At 35.0% G+C, this 22,681-nt stretch overlaps 4 protein-coding genes across 5 annotated transcripts; 3 read left to right on the forward strand and 1 right to left on the reverse strand.

The window, feature by feature from the left end:
- Positions 1-173: 173 nt before the first annotated feature.
- Positions 174-6,316, forward strand: LOC110783284 (hexokinase-3). Of its 2 annotated transcripts, XM_021987599.2 has the most exons (9): positions 174-771; positions 2,429-2,579; positions 2,671-2,856; positions 3,113-3,187; positions 3,923-4,078; positions 4,185-4,283; positions 4,377-4,504; positions 5,059-5,140; positions 5,493-6,316. In XM_021987599.2, exons 1-9 carry the CDS (start codon positions 500-502, stop codon positions 5,871-5,873), a joined length of 1,530 nt encoding a protein of 509 aa, XP_021843291.1. In that variant the 5' UTR covers positions 174-499; the 3' UTR covers positions 5,874-6,316. The 2 variants fall into 2 exon arrangements, with proteins under 2 accessions (XP_021843291.1, XP_021843292.1); XM_021987600.2 differs by lacking the exon at positions 4,185-4,283.
- A 1,644-nt stretch (positions 6,317-7,960) lies between these two features.
- On the forward strand, positions 7,961-10,354 carry LOC110783229 (ubiquitin-conjugating enzyme E2 20). The gene is made up of 6 exons (XM_021987540.2): positions 7,961-8,259; positions 8,649-8,676; positions 8,776-9,003; positions 9,744-9,807; positions 9,915-9,974; positions 10,083-10,354. Exons 1-6 carry the CDS (start codon positions 8,141-8,143, stop codon positions 10,127-10,129), a joined length of 546 nt encoding a protein of 181 aa, XP_021843232.1. The 5' UTR covers positions 7,961-8,140; the 3' UTR covers positions 10,130-10,354.
- Positions 10,355-11,284: 930 nt separating this feature from the next.
- LOC110783285 (uncharacterized) lies at positions 11,285-15,952 on the reverse strand. Its single transcript, XM_021987601.2, has 7 exons — positions 15,793-15,952; positions 15,557-15,676; positions 13,310-13,834; positions 13,017-13,156; positions 12,791-12,911; positions 11,977-12,117; positions 11,285-11,572 (listed from the first exon to the last, which is right to left on the reverse strand). The coding sequence occupies exons 1-7, from the start codon at positions 15,868-15,870 to the stop codon at positions 11,495-11,497; spliced, it is 1,203 nt and encodes a 400-aa protein (XP_021843293.2). The 5' UTR covers positions 15,871-15,952; the 3' UTR covers positions 11,285-11,494.
- A 2,108-nt stretch (positions 15,953-18,060) lies between these two features.
- LOC110783231 (uncharacterized) lies at positions 18,061-22,277 on the forward strand. The gene is made up of 9 exons (XM_021987541.2): positions 18,061-18,192; positions 18,347-18,394; positions 19,057-19,126; positions 19,331-19,421; positions 19,498-19,559; positions 20,155-20,441; positions 20,637-20,670; positions 20,771-20,881; positions 21,694-22,277. The coding sequence occupies exons 2-9, from the start codon at positions 18,347-18,349 to the stop codon at positions 21,879-21,881; spliced, it is 891 nt and encodes a 296-aa protein (XP_021843233.1). The 5' UTR covers positions 18,061-18,192; the 3' UTR covers positions 21,882-22,277.
- Positions 22,278-22,681: the final 404 nt, after the last annotated feature.

Genomic DNA, 22,681 nt, shown 5'->3' on the forward strand with positions numbered 1-22,681 from the left:
TGAAAATATAACATCGAAATTTTGTACTCTTAAATTATGAAATGAGTATTATTATAATTCTTAAGTACAGAATTGACCCCCGCCAAAAAGAAAAAATAAAAAAATTGTAAAAATTATACGAGGGCAAAAACGTCATTTTCTAACGAGTATAAGTAACTATCGGTTCGCTTTCCAACACTACTTAGCGCAACCCCAGTCCCTTCTTCGCTCTCCTTTTTCCCCTTCTCTTTCTTTCTCTCTCCAATTTTTACTCATTATTTTCTCTATCTCTCTCTGGAACATTTCGTCGAGCAGGTGGCGTGCATCGCCGGCAAACCGCCGGTAACCGGCCAAAACAGCGAAAGCCAAAGACCACCCACTTCAAAACACCGCGTTTCAGATCGACCCAGGTCAAGAGCTACGTCGTTGCAGCCTTCTTGGAGGTGACAAGATGAGAAAGAAGGGGTTTTTAGTATTGGGGTTTAAATAAAAAATTGTGTTTAATTAGAGAAGAAGAGAGATGGGCAAGGTGGGGTTTGGTGTGGCGGTGGGAATAGCAGCGGTGTCGTGTGCGGTGGCGGCGGCGGTGGTGGGAAAGAGGGTAAGAAGTAGGAGAAAGTGGATGAGAGTAGTGGGTGTTTTGAAAGAATTAGAAGAAGGTTGTGGGACACCTGTTAGTAGATTGAAGCATGTTGTTGATGCCATGGCTGTTGAGATGCATGCTGGTTTAGCTTCTGAACGTGGTTCTAAGCTCAAAATGTTGCTCACTTTTGTTGATAAACTTCCCACTGGGTATCAATCATCATTCCTCTTCATCCTTTCCAATCAATTTTTGTTTAATGTGTGTTTTTTCATGATTGTTTATGGGTGATTTTGTTTTTCTTAATTTATTGTTTGATGATGATAATGTTGATGATGGAGTATGCTATCAATTGCCTATTTATAGGTTTTAATCAATTTGACATTGGAATGTTGATTGGAAATGTGAGAACATGTTGATTCTTTTTGTTTGTAAATTTTGATTTTTTTGGGGTTTATCAAGATTTTTTGGTGATTTATTTGGGTTGGTTGATGACATTATGAAATTTTGGAATGTTTGTGCTGTAATTTGTTATTCACATTGCCGAGTTTCCTGCCAAAGTTTTCATTTTTTTAGGGTACTGAGTTTTGACTTGTTATGAACATTGAATCTTGGTAATTAGTTGGATTTTTGCACCTGGGAAAATGTAGATGGTTCATGATGTGTATATGGGGTTGGTGAAGTCCAACTATATATAATTCTTTAAAAGATGGGAAAAAAGAAATTTCCAGAATGTGATGTGTTCTGTTTGTTCCCTGATTAATAATGTACTATCTGCGCCCCTTTTTACTGTTCATACTCCTTCTCAGTTCATACCAATTGGGGGGTATAAGTTAAAAAAGTCTCCCCTGCATTTTGACATATTTTCTGGCCTGTTCCTCCACATTTGTTACAGTATTTGAACATGTAATGTGGGGTGTATTACATTTTTCAAAACCCAAATTTAAATCGCGCTTTTTCGTGGATTTAATCATTTTCTTTATGTTAAACCATTGAAATCCCATATTTTAATTGCCTCTTGCTATGAGTTTGGTGTAGGCAATGCCAAGTTAGGTCATGAGTGTGCTTCCCTGTTGTTGTACACATTGAATCATTTGGTTTTTTCCAGAACGAGCCTTGCTAATTGCAGTTTGTTCGGCCGTTGTGTTTAGTTTAGTAGAGCATTGAATCATTAGCATCTGTTTAGAGACTAGTTAACAAGATTACAAGATTGATTGCCTTTTTTACTTTCTTGTTTTTGTTTCTGTGTGTAATAATCTAAGTATTTTTTCTGTTGAATGTGTGGGTGTTTTTTTATCTCTGCGGCTGGCACAGTTGACAGCCTGTTGCCATTGAATGTGGACCTCACCATTGTAAAAGGGCAAACTTGGCATTCTTTAGAATCATATTGTTCTGAATACAGTGAATAAGTTATGTTTTTTTTTCTTACTGTATTGTTTTTATTAATCAGCTTCTTGAAGTTTATTGGTTGTGGACCTTGTTGTAGCTTTTTATTGACAATGCTGGTTGTTGGCTGCATATTACTTGGACAAAAAGTGAATACCTGTAATTTTCTTTTTGTTTCCGTTTTCTTATACTAGCATTTTTTAATAACTGTGATTTGTGAATAGTGCAAATAACAAGGCATTTTTCGTAATTAAATCGGTAGGAAAACTTAAAAAAGGTGGAAATAAAAAAAATGAATTAAATGAATACAATTTGAGGTGAAATGAATATACATGGAAGTTAAATGAATAAAATGTCCGCTTAAGTGAATAAAAATTGAAGTTAAATTTATATTTTGAAAGTCTATTTATTTTATGATTATGTCATGTGATTTATACTATTCATCAATAACTGTTATTGGTTTGGGATTCCTTTTTTCTTTAGGAGTGAGAAGGGAATATATTATGCACTAGATCTTGGAGGTACTAATTTTCGGGTCTTGCGGGTTCAGCTAGGAGGAAGAAGATCCGGCATTGTTAGACATGACGTTGAAAGGAAACCCATTCCTGAACATTTAATGACAAGTACTAGTGAGGTTGCTTTGCTTTCTATCTTTGTAGTTTCTTACACAATTTTTTTGTCTGAATTCAGCCGTACTTAGAAAATTGAACTGTTTGTCATTGCAGGATCTGTTTGATTTCATTGCAACATCACTTAAGGCATTTTTCGATCAAGAGAATGTCAAAGATTCAGATCTTTCTCCTTCCTCGAGAAGGGAACTTGGTTTTACCTTTTCTTTTCCTGTGAATCAAACAACAGTTTCTTCTGGAATTTTGATGAAATGGACGAAAGGGTTTTCCATTCATGACATGGTCAGTACTCTACGAACACACAATGTTTACATTTGAATCAACCAGGTTCTTTAACACTTAATATAGATGGATTAGGTTAATTTGCTTATTCTTTGCGTTCTTAGCTTCATTATGTATCATGTAAAGCGAAAATGCATCTTTATGTAAGAAAAAACAAATTTCCGGTCATTAACAATGGATATCTTTCCCTTTTCATCCTTTGTTTTTGGTTAATGAAAATTTCTATACTATCTTTTAATTGCTTGTTATCTCTCAGGTAGGGAAAGATGTTAGTGAAAGCTTGCACCAAGCAATGTCAAGACAGGGCCTAAATATGCATATTGCAGCCTTGGTAAGCTTGTATTTGTTATTGTGTTGGTTGGAGTTCTATCACCTTCTATATGATCAATCATAAGTTCAAATTCCAAACTCCTTATTTTTTTAAGAATATAAGCCTTTATATTTTAACTCCATCTGCTTCTATAATGATGTTTTAACATGTTAAAAGTCGGATAGTAAACCCTTGAAGGCTTGATATACTCTCTTACACATTACTCAAACTAGGTGATAGTTATGCATATTGCAGTCATTCGTGTCCAGATTAAAGAGTACAACATCTTTATTTATTGGTTAATCATAAGTTCAAATTCTGAACTCCTTATTTTTTTAGAATATAAGCCTTTAACTTTCACTCCATCCGATTTTATAATGATGTTTTAACATGTTACGAGTCGGATAGTAAACCCTTGAAATGCATGATATACTCTCTTACACATTACTCAGATTAGGTGATAATTATGCATATTGCAGTCATTTGTATCCAGATTAAAGAGTACAACTTCTTTATTTATTGGTTAATCATAAGTTCAAATTCTAAACTCCTTATTTTTTTTTAGAATATAAGCCTTTAACTTTCACTCCATCTTCTTTTATGATGATGCCTTAACATGTTAAAAGTCGGATAGTAAACCCTTGAATGTTTGATAATACTCTCCTACACATTACTCAAACTAGGTGATAGTTATGCATATTGAAGTCATTTGTGTCCAGATTAAAGAGTACAACTTGTTAATTATTGGTTAAACAGGTAAATGATACCGTGGGAACTTTGGCACTTGGACATTATAATGACGAGGACACTGTTGCTGCAGTAATCATTGGGACTGGAACGAATGCCTGCTATTTCGAGCGAGCAGATGCTATCATCAAATCTCAAGGTTTTCCAGATTCTTCAGGCGGCATGGTATCTATCTTCAACCCTTTTTAGCTATCACCTATTTATGATAAAAACATTGTGAACTTTTATGTATTTATTTATGGTATTTTGTCTAATAAGAAGTATTAATTAGGTTGTCAATATGGAGTGGGGAAACTTTTGGTCGTCCCATTTGCCAAGAACTTCTTATGATATTGAGTTAGATGCAGAGAGCCCTAATCCGAATGACCAGGTTGAACATCATTATCATCACCGTGCAACTGACTAAAAGAAGGTTAGATTAAGAAGGGCTAATTGAAATTAAAGAAGTGCTTTCGTGTTGCAGGGTTTCGAGAAAATGATATCGGGAATGTATCTGGGTGAGATTGTCAGAAGAGTTATACTAAGGATGTCCAAGGAGTCTGACGTATTCGGACCTATTTCTTCTAGCCTATGCAAAGCTTTCATCTTGAGGTATATTATCCATAGGTGTCCTTTTAAGGCCCTGTTGTATAACTGTATTCACTTTATTTCCACTTATTTCATGAAAAATAAGTCCTGTTAAGTTCAGATAAGATAAGGGTAACCAAGTACAATTTATAACTAAAATAAATTTTGATAAGTTCATATAGGATAAGTTCAGTAAAAATAAGTAAAAATTTGAATAGAACGCACGTCGCACCCTAATGGTCTTCCCGTTTCTCCTTATATTGGCATATAGCTCGTTTCAACTTTTACGTTGTGTAAAGAAACGTGAATAACGTATTTATGGCTTCTGCTTACTGCCAAGTGCCTCGATCCTGAATTTAGATACTCCCTTAGATTTACGCTCTCTAAAATTGTCTAGTTGCCTTAGTACTAAACGGGGAACATATTTTTTAACAAATTAGCCCCTACAAAACAATAATTAACTTAAGATTTTGATGTTAACCTATCTATTAGCTGCATTGGCACATTTCTGTTCATGAATATTACTTGGTACATTATCTTTTATATAGTTAAATTCTCACAAAGAAACCCCATCTCAGGACGCCTTTGATGTCGACAATGCATGAAGACGAGTCTCCCGACCTGCAAGAAGTAGCAAGAATATTGGACGAGGTTCTTGGGGTATGTCCTTCTGATTGAACACTACTGTTGGTTTCCTGATCAAATCATGTACTTTCACCGTTTTAAAAAGATTGCAACACCTTTAGTTTTGTCACTATTCATACACCAACTTTGACCATATATTTTTACTAATTTATTAAAAGCAAATGCCATCAAGTAAAATATCGTTGAATTGATCATTATAAACTTTCATAATATTTAATTTTAAGATTTTTTTAGAAAAAGATAATTAGGGTCAAAGTAGTATCTTGACAAACATGCTAGTCAAAGTGTTGCAATTTTTATGAAACAGAAGTACATTTGATTCTTGCACTTTTTTTTTACCCTTATCTACCTCTAATCCTGCCCTCAGATTCACGACGTGCCTTTAAAAGTCCGGAAATTGGTAGTAAACATATGTGACGTGGTAACCCGTCGGGCAGCCCGCCTTGCAGCCGCTGGTATCGTCGGGATCCTGAAAAAGATAGGTCGAGACGGGAGTGGTGGAGTTGCTGGCAGCAGAGCCAAAGGCCCTAGCAGCAGCAATAGGTTAAAGAGAACTGTGGTTGCAGTTGAAGGCGGTCTCTATTCAAATTACAGAATGTTTAGGGAGTACTTGAATGATGCCGTGGCCGAGATTTTGGGGGAGGAACTCGCCCCGTACGTAATTCTGAAGGTCGCTGAAGACGGGTCGGGCATTGGAGCTGCTCTGCTCGCGGCCACATATTCATCACCCGAGAATGTCGATACGTAAAAAAAAAGAAAAAAAAAAGGTGTGAAAATGGGGGTTTGCTTGCTTTGCCTTATACATATAATGTGTGCATATAACATATATATTTACATAATATAAGTATAGGCCTTTGTACAAAGATGTAGAATTCATTGGGGGTTGATCCATATGTATTCAATCATATATGGTATTGGTTAGTATAACAGCGGGTTCGGGTTTGGGTCGGGTCTGGTCGGGTCTTGTGCAGCAGTTTATAGGAGTGTTCTTTCCATCCAATTCTTATTAGTATAGCACAAGTGTAATATTTGGTAAGATAGTAACATTTGTTATTGGGTTGTTTGTATTGTGTACATATAGGACAGGTTCTTAGTCTCATGGCCTATTTCTCTCTCTCTCTCTAAAAAGCTCATTTGTTCAATATTCTATAGTAATTTTCGACGATTCAACTTTTTCGTTAACTTTTCTCATTATAGTGTCGTGAAAGCGGGCTCATACTAACGGAAAATTTAAACGTTTTATTGTGAATTGATAGTGGTTCGAAACATAAACAAACTAGAAGGTGTTAATGAATATAAGGTTGTTCGCAAAAGTTGAAACTAAAAAAGTTGTACGTAGAATCTTTATTTGTATTAACAAACTTTAACATTGAATGAAAGACGTGACATGTTTCTAGTGCATTTCAGGTTTCATTCGATGCGTATACATGTTAGGAACGCTTTTTAGTGGAAGTATATGCATTAGTATTGATTTAGAAGATGCATGTTGTGATAATCTACCCAAATTCCAAATTATACAATCTCTAATACCAAAACAACCACACACACGAAAAAGAAATCATCATAAGAAACCGTAATATACCAATATAATATAAAAACCGCAGCAATGTATTTTGAATAATCTCGTTATAGTCTTTAAACATCGTCTCTCACTAAAAATATAATAAATTAAAAGTTAAAAAGCCAAAAAATAATGATGTAAACGATATTTGATCACAAGAATAAATAAATAATTGGCTAATGTTGCAAATGGTGGTTTGTTATAGTCTTGTTACTTTCCCAATAAAGCAACTTAGTATTTACTCCTATTAATCCACTTTGGAACTTCCATAATGTCTTTAACTTTTGATCAAGTCACTCTAAAGCTACATTTCCAACTCACAAACAAATCAAATGGTAATGTTTGAATTTAGTTTGCTCCAAAATATGTGGCTTATACTATTCTTTTAACCGTTAAAAAACAGTCTAAGGTCAACATAAGAAGACATGCTACCCTTTTGACCTTTAATAGTTTTCACTAGCTCAATCTTAGTTTAAATTCCGTAATATGTAAAGAGCTATATACACTTTAATAGTTTCACTAGCCCGGTCTTAGTTTAAATCCCGTAATATGTAAAGATCCAGTCAGTCTAGTTGTTAGTTTGTTACTCGTACTAGTATTTATGCTCGCAATGCACACGTGAAACTTTACAAGCACATGAATGTTAAATAAGAGTCTCTACGCACATTAGTGGTTTTTATTTTGTTTCACTTCGTTGCAGTAGTTGTTGTATGTAAACTCTGCTCATTTACGTAAATTTAACCGACGTCAAAATCTACCTAAAAGTAATATGAAGTAGAAAAATCCAGTCAGGCTTAGTTGTTGTTGTTGTTGTTGTTGTTGTTTATGCTCAGGATGCGTGCGCGAAATTTTATAAATACACGACTGTTAAATATCATACAAAAAAAAAATATTAACACCAATAACATAGACATTTCGTAGAGAGATCACCAAAAAAGTCAAACTCGAGTATCTGGGAAATGATTGTCATATCACTGTGAGACACATTTTTCTATGCATTACTCACGAGATTGTATGCCAAAACTAATTTTTGATGTGTCAAAATCATTTTTGGTGGTCGCATTACATAATTATTATTTTTATTTTATTTGAAGGGAAACAATAAAACAACAAATCTTCTGCTAACTAAAAACTAGCCGTTGGAAAAGGACACGCAGAATCACGCCGCTCAACTCTAACGTTCCAAAACTAAAATAAAACATTTTATTTTCCCTTTTTATTTTAAAATATCTTTCGTCATCCCCAATCTTTTTCTACCTTATTTTAATTTCAACATCACAGTGTTTAAAATCAAATCAATCCCCCTTCTCATTCCTCATCAATTGTATTCTCTCTCTCTTTCTTACTTTCTCTCTCCTCTACACCAAGGAAGAAGAAGAAGAAAGAAAGGAAGAAATTTCATTTCATTTCAATTCAATTCAAACCTCTTTCTTTCTCTCTCTAGTTTTATCTAAATGTCGACGATTAACGGCAGCTACTCCGACAACACTCCGTCAACTACTCCGGCGGGTCTTCCGGCGAAGCAGAACGTTGCCCCTGTTAAAGCTGTTGATACTCAATCTGTTCTTAAAAGGTTCCTCTTCTTTATTTTAATTTCTTGTACTCATGTCAAGTTAATTAGTTCTGGGTTTTCGATTATTGGGTGTGTTACTTTCGATTATTCGATTAGTACCCACTGCTTAAAATGAAATCAATTTATCTGGGTTTTGATTGAATTAGGTTTACTGTTGTTGATCTAGAAAATGAAAATTAGGGTTTTGAATTGGGGTTTTTGATTGAATTAGGTTAATTTCATTGATTAGAAATGAAATTAGGGTTTTTCAATTGGGGTTTTGATTGAATTAGGTTAATTTTATCGATGTAGAAACGAAAATCAGGGTTTTTCAATTGGGGTTCTTTTGAATTTCATTATCACTGATTTCTAATGATTTCTTTCCTTCTTTTCTTTTGATTTTGAAACAGGTTGCAGTCTGAATTAATGTCTCTCATGGTAATAAAATCATACTCTTACCAAGAATTGATTCTGCTAATTAGTAAAAATAAATTAAAAACTGATTCTGATTTTGTTGTTGTTTTTGGGTGGAATCAGATGAGTGGTGATCCAGGAATCTCAGCATTTCCTGAAGAAGACAACATATTCAATTGGAAAGGAACAATTCATGGAAGCAATGAAACAGTTTTTGAAGGCACAGAATATAAACTTGCTCTTAGTTTTCCAGCTGATTATCCATTTAAACCTCCAAAGGTCAAGTTTGAGACTGGTTGTTTCCACCCTAATGTTGATGTTTTTGGTAACATCTGCTTGGATATTCTTCAGGTACATTTCATCAATTCTTGTTCATAATTGACAATACAAGTTTTACTGTTACCTGATTCGCTACCTAATTTGCTAATTCGCTTTCATAATTGACAAAGATGTACAATTTTCATGTTATAATTCGCTTTCATAATTGACAAAGATGTACAATTTTCATGTTATAATTCGCTTTTTTGGTTCATGGTTCGTTGGATGATTAGAGAATTAGGCACTAACTTAAAATCATGAATTGATTCGCTAGTATGTGACTGGGTTTGGGTTTTGCAATTCGCTACCTAATTTGCTAAATTAGACCAAAAATGTACAATTTTATTATTGTAATTCGCCTTTTGGTTTGTGGGATGATTAGAGAACTAGGTACATTTCAATTCTTGTTCATAATTGACAATACAAGTCTACACTGTTACATGATTCGCTAGAATGTGACTGGGTTTGGGTTCATGATTCGCTACCTAATTCGCTATGGGTTTGGGTTTATGATTCGCTAAATTAGAAAAAAAGGGCACAATTTTCATGTTGTAATTCGCTTTTTGGTTCATGGGATGATTAAAGAATTAGGTAACACTGGGTTTGGGTTCATGATTCGCTACCTAATTTGCTAAATTAGACCAAAATGTACAATTTTCATGTTGTAATTGGCTTTTCGGTTCATGGGATGATTAGAGAATTAGCCATTAGGGTAACACTGGTCGGACCACAACCGCGAACTGCCACTAACTTATAATCATGAATTTGTGCAGGATAAATGGTCATCTGCTTATGATGTGAGAACCATATTGTTATCAATCCAAAGTCTACTTGGAGGTATACTTACTTAAAAATTAAAATAGCACATTATTTGGGAATGTTAATTGTGCCTTCTATTTTTAGCAGTGATTAATTAACTTCTAATTTCCTGGTTGTGAATTCAGAGCCTAATACCAGCTCACCATTAAACACACAAGCAGCAGCACTTTGGAGCAATCAAGAAGGTTGGTGATTTTGGGTTGTTGAATTTAATAACAATAATAATAAATAATTATTATTAATATAATAATGTATAAATTTTGACTAATATTTTGAATTTTGTTGGTTTGCAGAGTATAGAAAAATGGTGGAAAAGCATTACAAGCCATCAACAGCATAGATTGTGGGGTGTGTTAGATGGGTTTAGAGATGGATGATGATAAGGTTGGGTGGTTTGGGAGCACAAATGATGAATTGTTGAATTGAAAAAGACATAAATTCTTTCTGTTTTCAATCATTGTGCCAATCATTTGATGTAACACAAAGTGAAAAAGAAAGCTTCTTTTTTTAATGGAATTTCACATTTTTTGTCTAATAATATTATTATTGGTTCTTTCTCTCTTCATCTTTCTAGTTTATACTACTAATTAACCAGAAAAGTTTATCCTATGCAAACGATGCTTCAATTGCAATCAATTCTTCTCATGTACTGCAATTTAAATACATGAATGATCATGTTTAAGTCCTTCGATAACATGATCAACTTCGAGGTGAATGTTAACAAGGTGGTATGTTGTGTTCGCTTATGAACTTGTCTCGATATGATAACCTACATTGACTTATGCTACATGATGATCAACCTATATTGACTTATTGAGATTGTGAGTAGGCTAATGTTGTTTGTAGGAATTCTAAGGCCATATGTACATGAATTAAGTTGGTTTTATAATCTTCGGGATTCCCTTGCAATGACGGATTCATAAAAGTTTACCTTTGATGAAAGAAAACAATTCCTTCTTTCGGAATTAGTTGTCATCCAAGAATAGGAAAAATTCCGGGTGGAGGGAGTAAGTGAACATCTCTACTCCTCACAAGATTCCGGATGGAGGGAGTTCGCTAATTTATAGTAGTTGGGTTACTTAAAATGGTTAAACTTTTAATTCCGGTCGGAGTGAGTACGTGAACATCACTATTCGTCACAAGAAAGAAAGAAAAACAATGGGATTACAATTTACAATCCATTTGTGTTTAAAGATAGCAGGGCCGGGCTTCAGCAGGGCCTAGCCTGGCCGAATCTAAGCCTAAATTTACTGAATTTAGTTTGTTTTGTCGTGGCAGACCTGACCTTATCGTGCTTTCCCCCAAAACATGGCCTAAGCCCGACCCCTAACTTCATGTCGGGCCTCACACCGGACCGGCCCAAAACTATCTTTACCTGCGTTGAACAACATTCGTATTCGAATTGAGGTTGTGGAGCCTTCAGAGGCCATGTAAAGGCCATGTAAGTATTCAGCAGAAATCTAGGTTTTCAACTTAAGATTCAAGCGCCAGTATCTGAACTGTTAAAAATGATGAACTATCTGAAATTCAAGCTAATACAGATTTGTACTTGTATCTAATTCAAGACTCAAATTAATATCATCCTAAACTTAACAAACACACAATAAAACAAATATAATGATACAAAAAGGGTGACAAAGAGATTATTGTATCCACAATTGTCTACAATTGTCTTTGTTCTTCTTGTCCAAAGTCAAATCTCGAGCTAAGGTGAAGTGAGTTGCCTCAAGTTAAACTTCGACAGCTCTTTGTATTTCTCTACGACACCAATCAAGCACACGGTCTGCAGAAAGCAAAGTCGAAAAATAAGAATCAGGAGGATTTAAGGAAAGAACTAGTAATGCACGGTTTCATTAGAAAAAATAACAATTAGTGATTCAAATGTTACATTAATATGAGTGGTAATGGATAATTTCAAAGCGGACATTAGTTAATAATATTAATTTTCAATGCCAACAACTCAAAAAGGAGTTGTATTTAGATGTAATTAAAAAAAAAGGGAGTCACTTCGTAATTTACTCTGCATTAAATATTTTGAAATCATTATTGTTTCCAAGAAACATAAATGAGTGGTTGCACTTAATTTCTAAAAAAACATTAAATTAAAATATGAATAAAAGGAAAAAAACTGCGCTATAGTATAATATATAGATATAGACTAGAACAAATAACATATTCTTTATGTACCTTGACAATTTGGACAATTATAGTCTTGTCTGGATTTTTGAGATCTACTTTGTGTGGTTCAGGAACAGATTTCGCAACAGCGTCTATTATCTTCATCCTCTCGATGCCAGAATTGGCACGTGCATCGTATTGAACAGCAAACTGAAGAAAAGAATCCAAAACAAATCAGTTATCTGATTTATAAGAGGTCCACAAGAACATCATTATTAAAGTTGATGGAACTCTAAGAAGCACCAATTTCAACTTTCTAGCTAAAAAAATTTGCAGATAGGTATATTCCCATGTCAATTACTCCATAGTTAAAAACCCACAGTTCATCTACATTCGAATACACGACGAAGAAGAAGTCACGCCATCAGTAAGCTGGCATTGTTTGTGAAGTTCAACATGCATAACATTGGCTCCTAGGCTCCGTTTGGTTTGGCGTAAAATGTTTTAGTGAAAAATGATTTTCCATGGAAAACCTTTTTCAAGGAATAACACAATTCCAAACTAGTTTTACTTTGTTTGGTTCCTTACAAGAAAATTAATAGAAAAGAGGAAAATGGGAGAAAATGGGTGAATATTGATGGGAAGAAGGAAGATGAAGGTAAGGAGGAAAGATGGAAAAGTGGTTTTCCCGTCCTTTCAAATGGAAAATGTTTTTCTACCTTTGTGGGGAGTTATTGAAATTTGTTTTCCATCCCTTGCCAAACCAAACAACGTAAAATGATTGAAAAGAGGAAAATCGTTTTGCATGAAAACATTTTACACCCTACCAAACTGAAATCAGCCTGCACATAATACTGTATTTGAAGCATATATGGGGAAGTACCTTAACCGGTGTTCCACTGTTGACAGGGAAGTATTGTTCAATAAGTGGCTTGATAGCTCTAGAGATTTCCTCTTCAGAAGAATAGCACGAGACTTCTACTGGTAGCACTCTCAGAAGAAACCTATAAAAATGAAAATCTTAGTGAATTTCACAACAAAAAAACTACTCATTTGCTTGTTAAATAATGATGTTATTTATATATATAAAAAAACCCCTAAAGTTGAACCTTGACATATGCTTCTTTGTTCTTGAAGCAGATTCCATCAGATGCTGTCCAATTTCTCCAGGGCTAGGGTCTCCATCCCTTTTACGCATTTGGACAATGACAACACCATTACAGCCAGTATCAATCTTGGAGAAACGCCGCTGGTTCAACATAAATTTTGTTGCTTCAAATACAAATTTGATAGAAACATATTTAAAATATTTAGCTTTACAGAAGCGGTTGGGACTTGCGGGGGGGGGGGGGGGGGGGGGGGGGGAGGGGGGCGGTTTTTCCTGGTTATCACATTAACTCACCTTGCTCTTATCTCCTAATTCTTTGAGTTCAGCTTCAATTAACCTATCAACAGACATCTCTGCATTTTGATGATTGCTTTCTAACTTCTTGGTATCACAACACTGTTTCTTTTCTAGTGGTTCTTCATTCTCCTTGCTCTTTCCATCTTCTAGTTTAGCAACTTCTTCATCATCACCAGCAACTTGTCCAGATCCAACACCATGCAACTCCTCCTTCTCCTTGCTTTTATCTTCATCAGCTAGTTTAGCAACTTCCCCAACATCGCCAGCAACTTGTCCAGATCCAATCTCAACCAACTGATCATCCTTCTTAGCAGGATCAGTATTTTCTTCCACCGAACTTCCATTATTTGTACCCTCTTCTGCAACTTTTTCTGACTGGTTATCTTTCTCATTCTCGTCATCATCTTCGTCATTATCAGAAGAATCAGAGTAAGTAAACTTTATTTTTTTGTTCGCAGGTTTCTCTGGTTTCGCGGCCGGGTTAGAATCTGAATCCTTGCCATCGATCAGCTCTTCTAAAATCTAAAACAAAACCAAGATAGTACTCTTCAGGATCAAAAAGGAAAAAGAAAAAAAAACCAGAAAAGATGCAGCTACTTTTAAGTATATAAACATTTAAGTATTGAGGACATAAGACACTCCAGTTACTTCTTGTTTTTGTGCATTTTTATGCATAAATGGAAGTACAAAGAACAAGAAGCAAGCAAGACTTGATAAATTTCAAATATCGAACAGTATGTGAGTGTCTGTGTATGTGCCAATTAAGGTCCAATATGAAACAGCTGCTTTGCAATTTTTCCTGTACAATTTATGATCTGTTGTCTGTTAGTTTAACCATAATTTTTTTGGCAGTTGACAAACTCTCATTAATAGTGTTCTTGTGTCCAACACTTCCTTGATTCTTGTAAAATGACTTTTAGAAATATCCCAACACATTTCTTCCTTGACAATTAGAGCAGTTGTCTACCCTAAGAAACAATTGTAGTGCTTGGAAACTGTGTTTGTAGGGAAACCTCGTGATGGATTTTTATTTTAAAATTTTATACTTAGAATACTGAGTTTGGACCAGTCAAAGTGTCAAACCAATGAGAAATGCCCAGTCTATTGCTCTAACAGTCTAACCTCTTCATGCAACGCTGCAAGCATACGACTTAAGTTCTTTAAATTAATACCCATTATAGGTAGCATAGATAAAAAAGGTCCACATTAAGCATGATCAGAAGATTCAGAACCCATACCTACTCAATATTTCTCAAACACTCGGTTCACAAATATTCAACCAGTTACTCTTTTCGACAGTTTGACAAGCTCTCTTTGCTGTTTTCCCCCCTCTTTTCATCACTCTCCTTTCCTCAGTTTTAAAACAATTGTTCATTATCATTACCCCATTGCCTCAAAGAGGCTCCCATAAGAAGCGGGGTAGGGGGGGGTCGGGTGTACGCAACCTTACCCCTGCAATTTCAGAGAGGTTGTTTCCAATTGACCCAAAAGCGATAATGAGACAACAACGGGACGACCATCTTCTACTTCATGGAAAGAAAGCAAAGAGGTTTTAAGAGCCATTTTGATTTAGTCCATTACATCCCACAGCCAAAAGAATAAATGAATCTTTGGCTCCATCGGAAATGGACAATTTTAAAACAATTGTTCTATTTAAAGAAAATTCCCTAACACGTTATTTCCATCATCATTCTTTCAGCCTAAAATACACTAATAACTCTTTGAAGCTCGCTAGTATATCACTAGCCTGAAACCTTTCAAGTTCAAACCAACAATAAAGATCGCCGAAAATCAGCCCAACTTAGACTAGTACCCATGACCAGTTACTCAGCTAGTAAGGCTCACTAATCCAACCAGTTAATCACTTAATAAATATATCTAAGCACAAATCAAAATTAAACCACACCCACCAAGATTGTAATTTGCAAGTTCAAATCAAACCCCATCAACAAATCATACAAAATAAAACCATAAAATTATTTGCAGAGCTAAGATTGTAATTACACCCACCAAGATTGTAATTTGCAAGTTCAAATAAAACCCCATCAACAAATCATACAAAATAAAACCATAAAATTATTTGCAGAGAGCTAAATTAACAAAATTAACAAAATGGAGGACATAAAAATTTAAGCTTCAACAATTAGGGTGCTAAAAATCTGTTCTTGCTTAATTAAACTAAATTAAAAAACCTTCCTGAATCTATAAATCAAAGAAAAAAAATAAACAAAAAGGAATACATACAGTATCAATGACATTGATGGCTTCCTGAGAAGCTTGGTGTTCTCTTCCACCATCACAGGTTATGAAGAACCCTTGGAATCCTGGTCTTAATGGGTTATACCCCTTCTTCTTCACTGGTTTCTGATTAAAAAACACAAAAACCCCACAAAAAATCAAAAGAACAAAATTAGAACAGTTATTAATTAAAAAAGAGAGTTAAAATCAAGAGAATGAAATTGGGGAAATGGGGATTTTACGTTGTGGGGTAAGTAAGATCGTTTGCGCTTCTTGGGGTCGTTGGTGGTTGCAGATTTTGCTTGATTTTCAGCACCCATTGAAAGGGAAGTTGAGTGAAGAAGGTAAAAGGGGGGGAGAAATGAAAGAAGAGGGTTTTGGGAAAACTGCTTCAATTGGATTTTAGAGTCTAAATTATAAACGCATCGTTTTAAATTGGTTTTGGGTCGTGCTAAAACAAACCCAATACATGGAACGTGGGTTCGGGTGGAACAACACAAAGGATGTCGAGTTTAGAGAATGCTTAGCTCGAGCTCGGTTCGTTATCACCTGTATAGATATATGGTTGGGCATAAAATAATATACTTTTGTCGATTTGTAATGTTTGTAGAATTGTTTGATTTTGAACATTGGTAAATGCTTTGTTGTTCGAAGGATAGAAAATCAATGTAAAATATGTATATAACGAATAAACACTTTTTTTTTTTTCATATAATAAGAGGTAGATTTTATGAGTTACATTTAGGTCATTTGACAACTAATACACCATTTTGATTATTGGTTTATGTATATTGTCAATTTGGTAAGGAATGTTAGTATAGAGAAAGGAAAGGTCCATAAATTCAAGGCTAAGATTCGTTGGAGGTTAGCTTTCTCAACTTTAAGGTTTACGTAAGTTCAATTCACAAATACAAATATTTTGAAATAAGAAGAAAGGGTTAAGATTAATGAATTTTTATATGACGAGTGCATACGTTAAATAGCTTGTCAAATGTTGAAGTAATAACTTTTGTTGTACAAACTTTTATATAAGGCGGTCTTACACAAAAGACCACCTTGGTGTCATATAAGTTAAGCAATGAAACCAATTAGTTAAGAACTTGAATCAATTAGTTAAATACTAGAACTAATTAGTTAAGCACTAATTAGTCCATGTGACTCCAACCTCTCACCCTAATGTGCCTTAGTGTGAGAACGGTGTGTGAACCTTAGAGAACGAATCCGCGAATACAACTGAGCACACTGATTGCGCCGAATTATTGTTTTCAAGTTAGTGGTTCCTAATTGCCACGACACACCAAATCCTTGTTTATCTATCCTTGATGAATTTCTTGTTCCTATTTTCTTAGTTGTGTAGCCTTGAAAACCTTATGTTTCCAACATCAACCACCGTGTTATGTTACATCATATGCTTATGAGTTATGTCGTTAACAAAATTAATACTTTATTAAAAAAAAACTCATGTTATTTGGTTGACAAAGGGAAAGCAGAGCTAAAGTTCACTAATATATGGACCTAATTTTAGTCAAGACAAAATCCACATTACTCCACGTTCTAATCATGTTCTTATATGGCGTCTTATATTCGACCCAAATCAATAGAAGCAACAACTTGACTATTATTTCATATCAATATTGAAGAGCTTTTTATGGGTCCAAATGCAGTTTACAACTCTTACAACACTACTCCCTCTGTCCCGAAATACTTGACCTGTTTTCCTTACCGGGCCGTCCTTTAATACTTGACATGTTTCTAAAATGGAAATATTCTAACAATATTATATTATTTCTCACTCCAACCCTATTAACCCACCTACCCCCTACTCCATACAAAAAATAATTAAAAATTCAACACCTACTCTCCTTCAACCCCACCTCTTAACCCACCTCCCACTAACTACATTAAAATAATACCCCACTATCAACTACTACCTATTAAATTAAATAAGTCAATTCAAGTTCCTTAAACTATGTGCCGGTCAAACCGGGTCGAGTATTCCGAGACGGAGGGAGTATACGTTATTGTTCTCGGTGCGCTTAGAGCATCCACAATGGTAAGCTAATTTGACAATTAGCTTATCATGCCACATAAGATTTAAAGCTATTTTATTGTCTAGCTAATTTGTGCCCCAATGGCTAGCAACTAGCTTGTTATTTAAATTTATTCCACTTGTCCACTTGTCAATTAATTATTTGGCGATTTTGAGAACTAGTTGTCAAGCAAATTAACTAATTTGCTTGGCAAAGCTAATTTGTTATTTTCACTCCAATGGTCTAGCTATTAACTTGAAACTTTTATAAATTTCAAGCTAGAGACTAGCTACAACCATTGGATATGCTCTTACGATGAGAAATTATTTTCTTAACATAAATGTAACTTTCCAACAAAAAAATCACCTCATTATGCAATAATATATTTTTTTGATAATATCTCAAAAAAAAAAAAAATGATAATGTGTGCAAAACCTTTTGATTTTTTTTTTTTTACCGTTGTATAAAAAGGCTCTTGTTCAATCCACTTCTCTCATAACGTCCTTCTCCATTTGAATTCAAGACATCTATTCTCGCGCGCCACTCACTCTCTCACTCACTCATCTTCCACTCAAAATTTCTCCATAGGAGAGCTTCATCTTCGAATTCAAGGTTCCGCATTTGCATTTCTCTCTCCTAAATCAATTTCAGCTTCCAATTTCCCAATTGTTAAGATTAGGGTTTATGTTTCGTTGTACCAAATTTCAAATTTCCTGGTAGTAATTTCACAATTAGTAACTGAAATTTCATGTTTTTGTTGATGCAGATGGAGACGCTTTACATCAAACTTTACGAAAAGTACTCTAAACTCAAGGTTTGCTTCTCACACTCTCTTCTTCATTTCTTAATTTCTTCATTTTAGGGCTTTATTCCCCAATTTGAGAAACTTTTTGAATTTTGAATTGATGTGGCTTTTGTCGATTAAGTTTTCCAGGGTTTCTTGCTTAAAATTGTTGTATACTTCTTCATGTGGAATTAAGGTAGCAAAGATCGTGAGTTGGATCAAGCTAATAAAGAACAAGAAGGCTTTTTTCCCCAAATTGAGAAAATTATTGAATTTTGAGTTATAATGTAGCTTTTGTCGATGAATTTTTCTAGGGTTTCTTGCTTAAAATTGCTGTATTTTTCTTTATGTGGAATTAAGGTAGCAAAGGATCGTGAGTTGGATCAAGCTAAAAAAGAACAAGATGGCCTCTTTCCCCCCCCAATTTGAGAAAATTATTGAATTTGTGTTAATGGGGCTTTTTTGGACGATTTTTTCTAGGGTTTCTTGCTTAAAATTGTTGTCTATTTCTTTATGTGGAATTAAGGTAGCAAAGGATCACCAGTTAAATCAAGCTAATAAAGAACAAGAAGGGTTTTATTCCTCCAATTTGAGAAAATGATTGAATTTTGTGTTAATGTGGCCTTTTTCGATGAAAATTTCTAGGGTTTCTTGCTTAAAATTGTTGTATGTTTCTTTATGTTGGAATTAAGGTATCAAAGGATCACGAGTTGGATCAAGCTGATAAGGAACAAGAAGGAAAATTCGTTGACTATATGAATGGTATTCTTTAAAAATATTAGCTTTATTCCGGTTTATGTCTAGTTTAATTTGGCCATTCCGTTTTACTGGTTTTAGATTAGTGTTAATTTTCTCGGCTTTCGTATTTATCTAAAACTTATAGTACATTGTGGTGTATGTTTATTACACATCTTGGATTATGGTGGTTACTCATTTTCTTTATCCCCATTTTGATCATCATTTCAGCTGCGGAAACTCTAATAAAGCATTTGAACAATGATAAAATGAGGTTGTCAGAAGTTATTGATGAACTACGGAGTGAAGTTGTTTCCCTGAGGTGTTTATCGTTCCAAGATTCACTGTGTCTAATTTGTTAACCCTCAAATTAAGCATTGTTTTTTTTTTGGTTGCAGAACTGCTAAAGACGAACAATATGATGATTTTCAGCAACGACTAATAGAGGAAAAACAAAAGAGTAAGTATAATCAACTTCTGATTTTGTTGATAGTTGCTTTGTGTTTCCGGAATATGCCATTTAGATAACCTGTACCAGAATTGTAGGAATTAATTGCCAGAGATAAAACATTGGTATCCTTGTTATAAATTTGTACTAAAATAGTAACTTATTATTTTGGATGCTAATCATGCCATAGTAACAATTAGGATTGCTTGATGACTGGCTATATCTAGACTAAATTGGTAGATATACGGCCCATTTGGTAACCGGTAATAATTGGTGGGAATAAAAATAAATCTAAGTGTTATTTGGTAAGAAAATAACATAATGATGTCCATGGTAATTAAATTTTGTCTCAAACTTTGGTGCTTTTCTTCATAAATTTGCATTTCCGCCTAATACCACTCCCCAAATGGTAATGGAAGTTTATAAGAAAAGAGATAATATTGAGTGAACTTGCCTTACCATGGGAATGGAGATTGATTTTCCTTGCAAAGTTACTTACAAATTCATTTCCGTTGACACCATTTATGGCCGATTACCAAAAGGGCCGATAGTGCTTTTGTTGCATTTGTGTTTGACTTGTGACTGTTATTGCCTTAAATATATGCAGATCGAGACCTTTCTGCGGAGGTTGAGCAACTGCGCGAGTTACAGCAAGAGATACCGAGAAGTGACCAACATGAGGAGCCAGCTATAATCAGTATGCAACATAGCCCATCCGTGTCTCGAGAAAAAGTTAACGAGTCACCAATGAGAATGACTAGGAAAAAACGTGCTAGACTTTCAATGGAAGCTAATTCTGAAACAAATAGTACAGCAAGTGGTCTTCATGCACCTTCAACAGGAAAAAAAGTATTACCAGATCAACCGATTGATATTTCCAAAGCATATTCGCAGGTATGTGTTATTGATTTTTGAGGATGGGTTAATGGGTTATTGGGGAAGGGTTAATGGGTTATCAAGGAAGGGTTAATGGGTTATTGAGGAAGGGTTAATGGGTTTTTGAAGAAGGGTTAATGGGTTATTGATTTTTAAGGAAGGTTAATGGGTTATTGATTTTCTTAACTGATTGTTTTCTGTGTGAACATGCAGTCAGAGTGCTGTCAGGGTAACATCGATAATGAAGGTGCGTCTATGAAGTTTACCCCACTGTTCAAGTTGAGAATTTTACTGTCAAATTGCTAAACTCTTGTTAATTAACTAGTTTTCCTTTTCAATTGTAACAGGTCCTTGCAAATGCGTGTTTCAGAATCTTGTTGAGTCCCTAATAGACATGAAAGTTTCTGTTGCTAATCATCCTGAAGGAAGATGTATACATTTAGTTCACCAGTCCAGTGGTAATTTATTATCTTCTTTTGGCATACACTATAATTTTCCACTCCCATTTTGAAAACTAGTTTTTTTTTATCCCATCAAACCTATACTTTCTAAACTAAGTGCACTTTGATTAGAGATATCTTTAGCCTTGACTTTCCACCCCATAGATTGCAATAATATTTTGTTATGTGTTGAACTTCACCCCTGTTCCAGCTGGAAACCCTAGACATACCACCAAATATCATCATCATTATTATTTCCCTCTTTCTTGCTTTCAGGACTTCTTTTTGAAGTTAACTGCGTTTTTAGTATAATATACTATAGTGATTTATACACATGCATACACACACATACACATGTCTTTCATGTACATTCTTTAGAGGATGGTCGTTAGGGTGCTCGTTACCGATTTCTCTTTGCTTGGATCATCTTATGGTCACCAACTAATTCATGGAAAGTTGTTTTTTCCCGCATAAGTGCATACACGGAACACAGTAGTATATGATAAAATTTACACTTTCAACGGATGTGATGAAATTGTGTCCATTTCTGATGGAGCCAAGATTCATTTGTTCTTTTGGCTTTGGATGTAAATATGTAATGCACTAAATCCAAATGGCTCTTTCGCTTCCTGTCCATGAAATAGAAGATGGTCGTCCCCTTATGTCCTACCCCCCCCCCCCCCTACCCCGCTTGTTGTGGGAGCCTCTTTGAGGCAATGTGGTAATGGTAACGAATGATAATGATGAATGAACTAATGTGATGAGATTCAACTATATCTGAATAGCTTCATCAGAAAACTCAAAAATTGTCTAATTTTGATTGATTGCAGGTTATTCATTTGATTTGTTATGGAGGAACAAGGCTTCCTCAACTGGAGATGTATGGTATCATGTTTCTTCTTTGGGGGCATTTGCTAACGTGGCTCCCGAGTGGATGCGACGAGAGATTCTCATCTTCAGCATGAGCATGTGCCGTGTTTTCTTTGAGAGGATATCTCGTTTTATCAAACACCATTAGCTCTTTTCTTTGCTTCCTTTGCTGCTACAGGCTCGTTTAGGTGCAGTTCCTTTGATCCAACGACCGAAAACGAGAGTTTGGTTGTGCAATAATGAGGGATTTGGTCTAATAGTTCTTGGTAGCATCCTAAATTGCTCATTGTATGTGATGTATGTAGTTTAACATGCAAATTTTCGAGTAGTTTCTGATCTAATCTCTTTCTGTAAGTTATAGTTTTAGATCTGATCCCTTTTACAGTGTTAGTATGTGTTAAAACTAGTTTATGTGTCTCATTGCTTTAGATAGAATCTTAGTAATTCTTTATCATGGATTAGCAACAATGATCTAGTTCTATTGGCGAAACTTGAGAGCCTTAGAGTTAGAATCCAAACTTCATTTACTTGGATTTTGCTTACCTATTGTTTACTATGTTTATGTCGATCTAACATTCACGAGAAATTTAAAGCAAATTCAAAATAAACCTCTTTGTAGAGTATTGACCAATACCTCTCATCAGAAGTTGCCTTTGCTTAATTACGTGCTTTGTTGCTAGCCTTTATAGATACTGTGTTGTCGCATTTTTTAAAGTTTTTCAAGACTTAACAAAGTCTCCACACAACAGATACATTCTCGTCGTCAGTCCCACTTGTGCCTATTGAGCGGACACAAGTGCCCCGATTTACCCTCGACACTCGCTCTTGTGGCCCATAGGCAAGAGTGCCCATTCTGAATCAAGCACCCGCTCATGCCCCAAGACTTAGAGATTCACTTTCAGCACAACGCTTATGCCCTTGCCGCCCATAGGCGAGAGCGTGACGCAC

The sequence above is a fragment of the Spinacia oleracea genome, chromosome 4 (genome assembly GCF_020520425.1).
Source record: "Spinacia oleracea cultivar Varoflay chromosome 4, BTI_SOV_V1, whole genome shotgun sequence".
In the NCBI taxonomy this organism is placed as follows: domain Eukaryota; kingdom Viridiplantae; phylum Streptophyta; class Magnoliopsida; order Caryophyllales; family Amaranthaceae; genus Spinacia; species Spinacia oleracea.